Genomic DNA, 14487 nt, shown 5'->3' with positions numbered 1-14487 from the left:
CTTCTTTTTTTTGGTACCGGAAATTGAACTCAGGACCTTGCACTTGCCAGGCAGGCACTTGTACTTCTGAGCTATATCTCCAGCCCCTACCTTCATTTTCAATTCTCTGGGAGAACATATGGAATATTTGAGACTTTGAGGGGTTTCACCTTTGAAGTTTTTGTTGAATTCTCTTGTAGAACTGTCTGGCCCTGTTTGGGGAGCTATTTAATAATGTTTTCTACATTTACTACAGATACAGGTCCGTTGAACTTTTCTAATGGGACCAGCTATTATTTTCTTAGTGAATCATCCATTTTATCCAGGTTTTCAAATTCATTTGTGTAGAGCTAGAGTAGCCTCTTATGATATTAAACTTTACTTCTGTTTCAATAGTTATTTCTCTTTGTCATTTCTTATTTCTCTTTTTCTTTGACAGCATTAGCTGGCTTTTTATCTTATTTTTTTGAGACAAAACTTTCATTTATTAATTAGATGTACAGTTTTTCTATTCTCTACTTCATCAGTTTTTGCTTTTAAAAAATTTCCTTCTTCATGCTTTCTTTAGGGGGAATTTATTGTTTCCCTTTTCCTTTATTTTACTGAACTTTGAGCTGGGATTTTTTCATTCATTGATCTTCATACTTTTATTTTTTATTGATAAAAGTTCTTAAGGCCTCTGTATTTCTCTCATCACTGTATTTAATGTGTCTCCAGATACTGTCATTATTCTTTAGACATTCAGTAATTTTGATTTCCAGTTCCTCTCAATCCAAGAGATAATAAAATAAAAAGTTTTCAAATTTCCAGGTTACATACTTGTATAAAATTCTTAATGGCTCCTACTTTTATTGAATTATGCCAAAAGGGTGCTATTATTATTATTATTATTATTATCATTACTGTTTCTATTATTATTGAGCATTCAACTTGTGATCAAATTTTTTTTTTCTGAGAGAGGGTCTCGCTACACAGTTCAGGCTGGCCTTGAGCTCACTTTGTAGCCCAGGCTGGCCTCGAACTCACATCGATCCTCCTGCTTCAGCCTCCCGAGTGCTGGGATTACAGGTGTGCCCAACCACGCCTGGCTAATTCTTGTGAATTTTCTGTTTGCTTGGGAAGGTATATTCTCTATTCTGTGAGTTAAAATTAAATATACATCCCTATGGTTTCCCTTTCTCTTCCATGAATAATAGCTCTTACAGTAATGACCAATCTTAAAGAATATGTTGGGAATATAAAATATTTCCCAACTTGTTTTTATCAGTGTGTTAGTTATACAGGATAATGGGTTTTCCTGTGACATGCTCATACGTGCTCACAATGCACTCTGGCCCTATCCTCCCCCATGCCTTCCCAATCCTGTCTTCATCTCGTTAGCAGCCCAGTTGCTTAGGTTTTTCATCTACTAGATCTTCATGCCTGAGAGAGACCTGCCGAAGTCTCCTATTATCAGTGCCTTGTTCTGCATTTCCCTGCGTCTCCTGTGGCTTTTGCACTGTCAGGCAGCGGCCACGCTATTATCGCCTGGGAAGCGCCGTCTTCGATAGATGACTGCGATGGTATTGATCATACTGACAGAACAGCTAAACCGTGGCTTGTCTGGCAGAACCACGTGTAGGCAGGTTGGCCATATCGATGCCTGTTAAGCATTTACAACCATGGTTACCACTCAGAGCCACCCCCCTCGTCAGACTGCTGCCTTGTCTAACTGGATCCCTGCACACTCAGTACCCAGCACAGCCCACGGGAGCACCGTAAATCCCCTGCTCTTTCAGTGTGGACTCAAATTCCACAGTTCAGATTCCTGACTGTGATTAGGCTTCATAGTCGAGGCTGGAAAGAGCCCAGGGCTTCGTAAGGTGCCAGTAACATGAACACCAAGCTCCTATTTACAAACTGTGCCAGCCTCTGCTCCGCCCCAGGATGGGGAACTTTTCCCCCAACTCACGGAGTTGCCACTGTAGCTTTCTCAGCCTTCAGCAGTGCTACTCCTGGGCTTTCCTGATTTTACAAACTCTGTAGTTGCCGTAAGCTATGCACTGATGTAGGAAAGTAGCATTTGGTGGACAAGAAGAGTTAGTGATTTGCTGGAGTGGTGTGGGTGTGAGCCTCATGAATTTTGAGCCCCCCCACCATCTTCTCTCCCTGCTCTGATTTTGCTGGACTTTGCAGAGAAGCCCAGGCCCAAGCATGGAAGCCCCAGTCACTGGGATGCAGGTGACCCTTTTATCCACAGGCTCCCCACACTCGTGACCTCATTTGATACCTGCTGCTCGAACTCTCCCCAATCTCCTCCTGGGCCGCTGGCCACTCGCCATGTGTCCCTGCTTCTCATCACGGCTACTTCCTTTGACAGGAGCGGGACCTGGTTGCTAGGGTAACCAGGTATGCAACAGAGGCCTTGGATCCTGACCTATAATTCCGCTTAGTTGGCTTCTCGCTAGGTTCCTGGCTCGCTTCCCTTTTGCAGCTGTGAGTACACACATCCGCCCTTCTGTCTGGCTTCCTCCTGGTTTTTTCTTCTCTTTCTCAGGCCTCATGCATGCTAAATACACACTCTTCCACCGAGTTGCCCCCCAAGCCCCTATAACTCTCCCTCACTGATGTTGTGACTTAACTGGGGATTTGGGAGGTGACACTGGGACCCCGTCCCAGCATTCCCCATCAGCTTTTCACTTAATAGTCTTGTCTGTGCAGAACCCCCGCCTAAGTCATTTATCTCTCCAGAGACTGCAGAACCATGTTTCTAATTTTGTCATCCTCTCAGCATTTATGGAATAGAATTATTCTGTTTAAAAATACCCAATTTTTTTTTTTTTTAATCATCAGTTATGGCAGCTTGTGCATCCTGAGACACAAGAGGGGTTGTGTTCCTATTTGTTGCCACAGTTCAACTTTTGTCACAGTTGCTTGCCAATTTTTCCGAGAAAGTACAGCCCCCTCACCCCACACTGCGGACTGCCCTGGTTATGTCTGTTTTTGTAGTTGTTGTTGTTTGTTTTCTTTTATTGTTTGCTTGTTTGAGATAGGAGCTCACCATGTAGTTCAGGGGGGCCTTGAACTCACTTTGTAGCCCACACTGGCCTCTTGCCTCAGCCTCCCGAGCGCTGTGATTACAGGTGTGTGCCGTGACGTCTGACTGTTAGTTACTTCTAGTAATGATCAATGTTCTTGATCGCTGTGCATTCTCTTATCTCCGCTCGTAATGAGTTTAACTGCCTGCTGGATGCTGGAAGGCTTTGGTGTGAAAGACTGAAATGCTCCCTTCCTGCCTTTGTATGCTTGTGAGTCGCTCACTTTATTCCTATTTGCTTATTTATTTAGGTTCTGGGAATTGAATCCAAGGCCTTTGCATGGAGCTGCGTCCCCAGTCCTTTTTTATTTTGAGACAGACTCTGGCTATGTTGCTGAATTGCCCCAACTAGGCTCTTACTCAGCATCCTAGAGTGCTAGGATTAGAGGTGTGCACCATCACACCTGGCTCCCTCTGGCACTGTTCAACCTCGGGTATATCTTGTTCTTTTGCTGTTGTCCTGGACAAGAGTAGCGGTGCATCCCAGCACCAGCCCTCTGACACCAGCTGCCTGTTCTGCAAGTCAGTGTGGGCTCCAGCTACCTGGAGTTGTGCAGACCCCACAGGTATAAGAGCAACAGTGCCATCAGCTCTGCGCTTGCATCAGACACTAGCCACAAGGGGGAGCCCCAGGCTACTTGCCCCTCTGTTTCACTTGGCTACAAATTTAGCATTTCCCATGAGGACTCTTCAAGTTTGATAACACCCTCGGATGACTCACAGAGCTCAGGAAAGAGCTGTGTTAACAATCACCATTTTATTGGAAAGGGTATGAGTGAGCAACACATGGGGGAAGAGATACGTAAAGTCCTGAGGAGCTTCTATCTCCATGGAGATGGGATGTGCTACCTTCCTGAAGAGATGCTGGAGAGTTTACCAACCAGGATGTTCCCAAACCAGAGTCATCATCCAGAGTCTTTCTCTCACTTTCTTTTCTTTCATTTTCTTTCTTACTTGGGGAATTGAGGCCTCATCATCCCAGCACGACTGACTAAATCACTGGCCATGACTGACCTCAGTCCCTAACCTCCTCTCTATCGCTTCTCGGCCTTTTGGCTAAGATCAAGTGCAGTATCTAACCTCCCTTTCCTCCCTGCAGATTTCAGGCAGGACTGAAGTCCCTGCCTTGAAATGCTCCCCGAACCCACACAGTTGCCTGGTTAGTTTCACTGTAGGGATGATCAAAAGGGGCTCATTATGAAGATAAGAAATACTTTGGCCAGGAAACGCCGTGGGTTTTAAGGCTCCGTGTTAGGAACCGGGCAGAAAGGCCAGGTATATTCTTTACTCTTATAGAAGCAGTGGAAATGACGCCCTACTGGGGGCTTACGAGGTAAAGGCACGCAGACCTTCAGGTGTCTTTGAAGATGGCCGCCGAGGAAGAAGCCTTTAGGTTCGGCAGGAAGATCCTGCTGGGTGGGGGCAGGGAGCAGGCTAATCTAGGCGAAGCGACCATTGGCACGCAAGCCTTTGGGGGCCTAAAGGCTGGGTCCTGGCTGGGTACTTCCTCATTGGCAGGGGGAGGAGCGTTTGCACACACAAGGGAAGAGAAGACGCAGGTGGCTGAGGAGATGGAAGATACTGAGAACAAGTTCAGAGTGGTGGGCGCCAACGTCCGAGTGAGGGCTTTGCTGGGGACCTTGGGGCAGCGGGGCGGGGTTCCTTTGTAAGACTTAAAGGAAAGGGCGGGGTGTCTGGAGAGACAGAGAACGGGGCGCAGAAATGGGTGCACGCAGAGCTGGAGCACAGCAGATGCTTCCGCGGGGCGTCTCCCACAGAACAGAGGCTCGCAGCGGGCTTTGCAGTCTTGGCTTCCAGAAGGGTCTGAGAAGCGAGGGAACGGGAGTCGGGAACAGCGGGGGATGGAGCCGGGCTCCCCTTTGTGAACGGATTCTTTGGGAGCAGTTGGCAGCCGCGGTCCGGATGTTTCTTCTAGCACTGCCATCCCAGGAAATGACTTCTGTCTGACAGCATCTCCCTGACCACTGGATGGATCCTAGCTCCACAGCTTCCCGGGGCTTGGATTGTCTGGAGAGAAACAAGGTTCCCCAGGCAGTGCTGACTGCAGGTGAAGAGAGTGCAGCCCCCTCACCCCACCCTGCGGACTGCATCTGGGAAGGAAGCTACAGCCAGAAACACTGTTTTGGAATTCTTTCAACAGTGCAGATCTTGATGAGTGGGCTGGGCCCAAAGCTGAAGGCAGAGGGGTTTCTCTGAAGTAGGGGTTCTCACCTGGGAACATTTTTGCTGCCCAAACTACATGCGACAATGCCTCAGGGTTGTTTTGTTGGTTGGTTCGTTTTGAATTGGGGGTTGAACCCCAAAATTTTAAAGCTCGAAACAGGGTCTCCCTTAGTTGAGCCAAACTTGTGATCCTTCTGCCTCATCCTCTCACTGAGACATTTTAATGGTCTCCGCTGGGGAGCAGCAGGGAGGCAGAGGCTTGGGATCAATATCCTACAATGCACAAGAACCCCTTCTAGACAAAGAAGGGCCTGGCCTCAAATGTCAGGAGGACGGAGGCTGAGAAAGCCTGCCTTAAAGAAAAAAGCTGGGAGTGGAGGTGAAGGGCCGAGGGCACCGCATGGGAATGTGTCGTGGTGGGGTGCACGGAGGCTGCCCTGGCAGGACAGGCAGCCTGGGCAGGGGCAGCAGGTACTCTGGAGCGAGTGACCCAACCCATATCCGTGGCGTTACCATCCCCTCTCTCCGGCCGCATGGCAATTCATCCGAGGAAGTGAAGCGTAAGAATTCATGGATGAAGCTTCTGAGAAAATCCCTGTGCTCTGGCCCTGGTCACCTTTTCCCTTTCTGTTTGTCCTGCCGGGTTGGTGACCCTACCGTCTGGAGGTGCAGCAGCCACTTTGAGACCATGAGTACTAAAATCAGCAACTAAAGAGAGTGAAGCCAAAGCCCACGGCCAGAAAGAGCCCCGTCTCCAACCCCAGGGGACACTGAGACCAAAGATGCCCCTCAGCACCATCACAGTGCCCGCCCCACACCCAGCAAAGCACAACCAGCCCTGTGTGTCATTAGTGCCACCGAGGCTGGGCACATCTGTCCCGGAGGAAGAACCACTTCACTGTAGCATGAGTCCTGGGTTCCCGGCCTCGGGATTACTATGACAGACTGGGAGAGGGGAGTGGTTGTTTCAACCCCAATCAGTTGGTTTTTTTTTTTTTTTTTTTTTTGGTGTTGTTCTTTGTGGCTGAATTATTCAGTGTGGTCGCAGCAGGAGAAATTCTCGGATTCAAGCCCGCTACAAAGCTGCAGTCTCCAGATGACGCCTCTTTTACAGGACACTTACGGGTACTTTCCACGGCTGGATAGGGCTGCCCCTGCCATCTCTGAAGCAGAGGGAGGAAAACCACTCCTTCGCTTCTTTTGCCAGAAGATGCCAACACCAGCGGTCTCCACCACCCACATCACCAGTGGGTTCGGCTGGATCCAAGATCACAGGCCTAAAAGTGGGGTTGGAAGGAATTAGAGTTTCTTTCAAATGTATGGCTTCAGCAAGAAAACAATGTGTCCTTACATCTTAGTGATCACTAATTCAAGTATCTGTTTCAAAGTTTTGAAAGCTATTACTCTACACAGGAAAGCATCATGTAACTCTGGCCTCCGTGCTAGGTTCCCTGAGCTGTAACGGATCTTTCATCAAATACAACGCTGCCAAGTAGGTCCCAGCCTGCGGCAGGCTCCCAGGGCTCTTCCTCATCTCTGTGCTCTCCCACACTCTTCCTCACTCTCTCTGCTTTCCTCCTGCTTCCAGGTTTTGCTCCCTGCTGGTGCTGCTCAGCATATGTGCTGAGATCCCTTACTGTTCTGGAAGGTCTAAGAGGGTAGATGAAACCTGACCTAAGCCAAGGGTGACTGCACATCTTCCAGCACTCTGGGAGGCTGAGCCACGAGGATCATAAGTTTAAACCCAGTCTGGGCAACTTAGGGTCTTAGCAAGACTCTGTCTAAAAATAAAATATTAAGAAAAAAGGCCTAGGGACTCAGTGTGAAGGCTCTGGGTTCAGTTTCTAGTACCGTAAGTCCCTGACTTACGACCATTTGAGTTGCGAACTTTCACAGATCCGAACGGACCTCACATTATGCACACTCCTGCATGTAAACAGATCTCAGGAGTAGCTGTATAGCTTTACTGTACTGTACCACCATTTTAAGGTAACTGTAAAAGTAAAAATAGTTTATTTATAGCCTTTGTGCGTGTTTTATGCTGTACATTGTATTTTTATGTCAAAGGCATATGCGACTCACTTTGCTGGAGTTACACAGGAGTCTGACTTGTGAACAGTCTCCTGGGATGGAATTCATTCATACATTGGGGACTTACAAGGGCTGGGGATTTAGCTCAGTGGCAAAAGCGCCTGCCTGGCAAGCGCAAGGTCGTGAGTTCGGTTCCCGGTACCGGAGAAAAACCAAAAAAAAAAAAAAAAAAACCAAAAAAACAAACATTGGGGACTTACAGTACCGCCAAAAGCAAACCAAAGCAAACCAAATGAAACCGAACCAAACTTGAGCTAATAAGAACGCTAATAATAAGTCAGCCCATGAATGGTAATGATAGTATCTTTACTCGGGGAGTTTCTTAGACCCTCCTCTCTTCCTTCTGGACAGCACTTCCTCCACTCCCTCGGATTTGTCCCTGGAGACACTGAACAGTTCTGTTGCTAGCACTGCCCGGACCCCAGCTTCACATAAGGTGTGACTCAGGACCCAAGAGGGAGAATTCTGGTCATCCAACCAGCGTGGAAGGAATCAGGCTCAGTAAGAAGAGAGGGCTGGATCAGAGCACCTGGTCCTCTGGATCTGGGTCAGCAGGAACTTCCTTGTTGTCTCATCTTCGAAGTTGTAATTGACGGTCCAGTAGATGCAGAGCTGCTGATATTTTGTGACCAGCTCCAGGACCGTCCGGAAACCTTCAGCTGTGTTAAAATCATTCATCCCGCTGCCCTGCTCCCAGGCATAGATGGTGAGCAGCTCCAGGGCGTATTTTGGGGGCAGCGATCCCTTTGGCTTCATTTTCCTTTCACACTGAGGAAAGAGTGGGCATCAGATGGCCTCAGGAAGGGAGGTGACAGAGGAAGAACTGATCCTGTACTTGTTGTAATCATGAGACTCAGGAACAACCTCGTGTGCAAGTCAGCTGAAGCAACGCAGGGGCTCCCACACGGTGATGCTGCCACGGCCCACCCGTGCTCGGCCTGACTTCCGGGAGACAGCAGGGGGTCTGTTCACTAAGAGCAATCACTGGGCAGCCCATCCAAGCACCCCGACTCCCATCCACCCTTTAGAGCAGCAAGGTTTGGATTCCCGCTGAACTCTTGGGCAAAATAAGCTACATGTAGCAGATTTGATGGTAGCAGGTACTGAACGCCTGACCCAAATAAACAGGGTTGGTGGTGGGAGCTCTACAAAGTATACAAGGTTGAAAGTTTGCAGGTTCCCTAAAGTGGCCCAACCTGCAGCTTGAGAGAATTTGGGCATGAAGGGCATGTGATAAATGCTGGCTTTGTGGTGACCTCTTACCGGTAACTATAACAACCAGGTGGCCATACCTGTTTATACCAGTGTTTTACCAGGCGAATCAAGTCCTTCAGTTTGGTGGGCCGAGAAATAATGAAATCACGCTGGAGCTCTGTAAAACAGGTGGAGAACTCTCCCCCAGCGATGTCTGAAGATTCGTAGAGATTGATGAGCTCTGCATAGGCTCGAAGGGTGCACTTCCCTTGACCTGGCATGGAGGGAAATATTTACATTGCATCCTAATAGGTATGGTCATTAACAAGTTTTGAAACATGCTTGGCAAATATAATTTAATTTCGGGATATTTATTGGGACCACACTTGTATACTTGAATTTCTAATGCCTAAGATATGGGAATCATCTTCAGAGCCATAAGATTTTTTTGAAAAAGCATACGGTCTATGTGAACACGGGTGCTGCTGTTAAAGTAGGTTTGTGTGATATGATAGCTAGCTTCCGTCATGGTGGCTGTTTGCATTTGAGTCCATTAAAAGGAAATAAGATTAAGATCTCATTCCTCAGTTGCACCAGTCATCTGTCATGCTCTCAGCAGATGCAGAACACAGATACGGAAGATTTTCACTATTGCAGAAAGACCTCCTGAGTGTCCATCGCTCCCGCTCACAAACTATGGCCCTGGGCCAAATCTGGTTCCCTGCTTATTTTAGTCAATAAAGTTTTATTGGCACCCAGCCACACCATTTGTTAATGTGCTGTGTAGGGCTCATCACCCATAGTGGTAGTTGAGCCATTGTGACAAATACCATATTGTCCTTGATGCCGAGAATATTTGCTGTCTTTCCCTTTACTGAAAGCACTTGCTGACTTTCATTGTCTGCTATTCTTCCTTGGCTGAGGGTCACTATGGACCAGGCACAGGGAAGGGCCTGGGGTCTTCATGACTGTGATTTAGAAACGCCTCTCTGATTGCTTTCATTTCTTTTAATACGCCATTATGTACCTGTCATCCACAAACTGCGTTTCTAAAGAGTTTGCTAAGATTGAAGGTGAACGCCCAGCTTTCCTGTGTTTTTGCTTCACAATGCTTCCCACATCTGTTCTTTCACTTCCTTCCCCATTACTTGAAGATTTCGTCTACAAATGCTATGGCGTTCTTCTGTCCCCCATTCTGACACGCTGTGGATGACACTGGGGGGGGGATGGGAATGAGAGATGGGCCCTGGTTGCCATGGGATCCTTAACCGAGGGACAAGAGTGAGCTCGGGCACAGGTGCACGGGATCACCACCCTTACGGATGCTCCCACAGGGCTCTGGACCCACGGCAAGCACGCGCTGGCCCCCGGCTTTCCCTGAGCCCCAGCTGTCCTTCCCCCCGCCCCCCACCTCCCTCCCCCAGAGCCAGGGCCCGGGGTGCCTCACCCAGCGCATTGTAGGCAGGCAGCACGTCGAAGTCCACACTTTCACTGAGGTCTTTGGATTTCAGCGAGAAGCTCAGCACCCTGGGAGCCGTCCATTTGGAAATCTCAAACTTCACTTCGAACTCCCTCTGCTGCTGGCAGGCCTCCAGCTGCTTGCGGATTTCCTGGATGACCTCGCTCCGATAGGTTCTTTGGGAGGGGAAGCTGTTCAGTGAGTTCAGGAACACGACGATGTCGGCGTCGGAGCCGGTCTTCAGCGCTGTGCCTTTGGCAGAGGACCCTCCCTGGGGGGACAGGGAGGTGGAGTCACAGCATGTCCCGCCCCTCTCCAGCCCCCGGGGGCTGCACCGCAGGAGCTCGTTCACGGGGACCTGGGGACAGACCCTGCCCAGGGTTCAGCCAGGGATCAAGCGATGAGAAATGTTTCACTGTACAGACTCACAGATAGTGTGTTTCAAAGGCGATTCATAAATGTTCCACTTCTCAAGTCAATTTCCTAAAGATTTTTCCTACGGAAATCAGCTTTCTGTGAATCTCCTTCACCTAAAAGAAATCCACCTGACTGCACTGAAAGTTCTACTCTGTTGCCTGACATATTGGTCTCTTCCTGCAGTCTGCAGAGTGCTAACGGGGGCGCAGAAGTCCCCAGACTATCTGTGAAAGGCCAGACTGTACATGTTTTAGATTTTGTGGGCTGCTGAGATCTCTGCTACATAGGCTCTGCTGACTCCATCCTCCTCCCTCTTTCCTCCTCTTTCCATTTCTGTAGAGAGAATGTAGAGGCCTGGCTGCCGGGCGAGGGGGGCTGAGAGGAAGCTAGTCCCACCTCCCGTGTAGGGACCCTCCTAGGTTCCTACCCAGCCCACCTCACACATGCGGCCCGCCTGTGAACACCACTGGGTGCTGTTGGCCTCTCCCTGGCTGCACCCCTCTTTCTCTAGGGGCCCCTCCCTCTCCTCCTCAGCAGAGAGCCTTTCCTCCTTGCACCCAACTTTGCAAAGATAGGCAGTCATTTCTTAGCTGCCAGATGGCTGTCTTCCTCCTCCCTGAAGTTGTTACAGATCTCGATGTCTCCCAAGAGCCGGCGTGCTCCTAGGCCTGACCTTTTGGAAGGTGACTGGGTCATGGGGCTTAGAGCTGGGTCGCTGTCAGGAGGTGGTCACAGGGGGCGTGGCCTGGAAGGATTTCTGTCCTCCCCAGCAGCCCCTTTCCAAAATCTGCTTCCTGGATGCCAGGAGGCGAGCAGCTTCCCCCGCCAGGCCCCTCTGTCTCGGCTTCCTGCCTCGGAGCCAGCCAGTTATGGACCGAAGTCCTCTGGCCCGTGAGTCAAATAAACCACTCTTCCCCTCAGGTGCAGGTTTTGGGTATTTTCTCCCAGTAAGGAAAAAAGTGACGAAGACAGAGCTTCCCTCCCTTGTTTACTGTGATATTAATGGGGTGTCAGAAAGGAGAGGAGAAAAGGTGCTTCCACAAATGTTTTCTTCCTTCACTTCCTGTGGTGCTGGGGATAGAACCCAGAGCCTCGTGTGTGCGAGGCAAGTGCTCTACCACTGAGCTAGAGCTCAGGCCTTTTTATTTTACTTTGAGGTAAGCTCTTGCTAAGTTGCCTGGGCTGAGCTTGAATTTGTGACCTTCCTGCCTCAGCCTCCTGAGCAGATGGGATTACAGACATGTTCCATTGTGCCCAGCATGTTTCCAAAATTGCAGCATTGATCATGAACTCAGTTTTGTTCTCACTACAGTTAAGCTTTATGAGGCCGTTTACTCACCACTCATGGGACACTTGCTGTTTCCCAGACCCCTCTCAGGGCACCACCCATACGGATCTGCACACGGGTCTGCACACGGCATGCACATGGGTCTGCACACGGCACTCACATGGGTCTGCACCAGCATGCACATGGGTCTGCACACAGCACACACATGGAGCTGCACAAGCACACACATGGGTCTGCACACGGCTTGCACATGGATCTGCACATGGCACACACATGATCTGTACATGGCATGCACATGGATTTGCACATGGCTTGCACATGGATCTGCACATGGCACACACATGATCTGCACATGGCATGCACATGGATTTGCACACGGCTTGCATGTGGATCTGCACTTGGCACACACATGGGTCTGCACATGGCACGCACATGGATCTGCACACAGCTTGCACATGGATCTGCACAGAGCATGCGTGTGGATCCAGAGGGCTGCACTTCAGATGTTCTTACACACACATGAACACTGTCCTCTTTTCTTCTGTGACCTTCTTGTGCATGCCATGTGCAGATCTGCGTGCACAACCTCATCTACTCCTATGACCACACACAGAAGGAAGCGTGTCGGCCCTGGCCTTGGAGCCATTGACAGGCGTGACCCAGTGCTGCGAATGTGGCTTGGCTGATGGGCTGCCCTGGGCCCCATCACTGAAAGAGAGGGGTCCTTTCTGCTTGAGCACGTGTCCGGCTTAGGCCGGATGGTGAGCCCCACAGGATGAGTCTGTTAGGAACTTGTGAATGTGACCTCATGTGGAAAGAGGATCTTTGCAGGTGCGGTTAAGTTGAGGATCTTGAGATCCCTCTGGATTAAGGTAAGACCCGAAATCTAAGGAAAGGTGTCTTTATATTATAGACAGCCACGTTATTCAGAAATATTGTAGGCAGTCAGCCAGGGCTGGGCCTGGAGAGGTCACTGCAGAAGGCCACTGTGGCTGGAGGTGCCTTTGCTTAAGGCCACACTTCAGGAAAGAGAACTCCTCACCCATCGACTTCCCCTAGGGATGAAGAGAATATTCATAGGGATCAATGGGGATCAATACCAAGGATCAGTCACCTTGGCAGAGGACCGAAGGTCCTTGAACCACCCCTTCCAGGACAGCCCTTGTCCGTCCCATGTTCGTTTGCTCTGTGATTTGCTTCCCCATTTGAGCCCCATTTAATCATTATTACCTAAGCGCCTACACTGGTTGTAATCTTGTTGGTTCACCATAGTTTTGTCACACCTCACACCCACCTTATGGCTTCCCATTGGATCAATATTACCTACCTGACAATACTTGCAATTCTATTAGTTGACTATAGTTTGTCCCACCTTGAACCCACCTCACCTCATGGTTTTGCTCAATAAAATACCTTTGAGATGCAGGATTGGTGAGCAACCTGCCTTCCAGGCCCCCCTTCTGTCCCTCTTAGAAGCTGTCTTTCTCTCAATAAATTCTTTCCAGTCCTAACCTCCGTTGCTCTTAGAATTCATTCCTCAATTTTAGGGAACACAAACTTGGGGTTTTGGACAAGTCCCAGATTGGGAATTACAAATTTCCCTTATGTGATTTGGATTAATTGGTGGCCATATATGGCCATATATCATATGCCCTATATGACAGGAGAAAAGAGGAGAAAGACCCATGAAGGAGAAGGTGATTCAAAGACAGAGGCAGAGACCGGAAAGAGGCATCAACACGCCCCACAGCACCAAGGACGACCAGCAGTCCAGGAAACGGGTCATTAGGGACAGAGGTGGCTCAAGCACAGCCCCCCTGAAGACCAGTGTCCTCACCACCATCGCTTCTTGCTCCCCTTCCTCAAGGTTCTGGGGGTGACCACCCAGCTCCCCTCCAGCAGTGCCTTGGGGAGAAGGGCCATGCTCACCTTGACGGTACTTTGGACTTTGGTAATTGAATGTCGAAAACAATTTTCTTTGAGGAACGAGCAGATGATGTCAACAGCTTTCCTGATCTGCTCCAGGAAGTCCTTGTTGGGCTGGAGAAAGTCCTTGATGAACTTGTCCAGCAAGTGGCCTGGGGTCATGAAGAGAGGCGCTGCCTGGGGAAGGACAGACAGCCACAGTGAGCCTCCCTAGAGGCCCCCTGGGGCTCCCTCTGCTGCCTGCCCTGGCCCGCTGCTGGCCTCTCTCTCTTGCTCCCCAGCCCTGGGCAGGCAATTGCTCCAGCCTTAGTCCTTGCAGCAATAGAGCCCAACAGCAATCTGAGTTTTGGGTGGTACCCAATAGCCCCCCAAAATGAAAACCCCTAACTCCTCTCTGTGCTGCCCAGAGAGGACCAGGGATGAGGAGGTGGCCCTCGATTACCTAGATGGCCCTGGGGTCCTCTTGGGTCAGGAGGCTTAGAGGGGAGGAGATGACGTGGGGATGGAGGTGGGGGAGAGAGACTGGACGACACGTCTCTGACTTTGGGAGTGGCAGATGGTGCTGCAAGCCATGAAAACCAGTAAAAACATTGCTTAAGTTAATTAAAACTTCTACCAGTTAAAGTAATTAAATTTTTTTACGTGTGTGTTTTGCATAGATCCACATATGTATACATACATACATACATATGTGGTGTGGCAGCCGCAGGAAGTCAGAAAAGGCAGAGACAGACTTCCCCAGAGCTGCTGAGCCTGGATTCCAGGACAAGACTGATTTTGGACTGCATCTCCAGAACCATAAGATGGTGCACGGACTGCATCGCCAGAACCATAAGATGGTGCATGGACTGCATCTCCAGAACCATAAGATGG

General features: G+C 49.5%; 1 protein-coding gene across 1 annotated transcript in view; it reads right to left on the bottom strand.

Moving 5' to 3' along the window:
- Positions 1-3793: 3793 nt before the first annotated feature.
- The window catches only part of Oas2 (2'-5'-oligoadenylate synthetase 2, 69/71kDa), a 20915-nt gene continuing 10221 nt past the window's right edge, over positions 3794-14487 (bottom strand). Inside the window, exons 6-11 of the mRNA XM_005403209.2 lie at positions 13618-13791; positions 9972-10254; positions 8623-8798; positions 7860-8098; positions 6363-6516; positions 3794-5083 (exon numbers count right to left, since the gene is read on the bottom strand). Of these exons, the coding sequence (XP_005403266.2) occupies positions 4988-5083; positions 6363-6516; positions 7860-8098; positions 8623-8798; positions 9972-10254; positions 13618-13791 (1122 nt within the window). The 3' untranslated portion in view covers positions 3794-4987. The remainder of the gene's footprint in view (positions 5084-6362; positions 6517-7859; positions 8099-8622; positions 8799-9971; positions 10255-13617; positions 13792-14487) is intronic.

Source organism: Chinchilla lanigera, unplaced genomic scaffold, assembly GCF_000276665.1.
Source record: "Chinchilla lanigera isolate Chin_1 unplaced genomic scaffold, ChiLan1.0 scaffold00081, whole genome shotgun sequence".
Taxonomy (NCBI): domain Eukaryota; kingdom Metazoa; phylum Chordata; class Mammalia; order Rodentia; family Chinchillidae; genus Chinchilla; species Chinchilla lanigera.
This window is presented reverse-complemented; position numbering and strand designations above follow the sequence as displayed.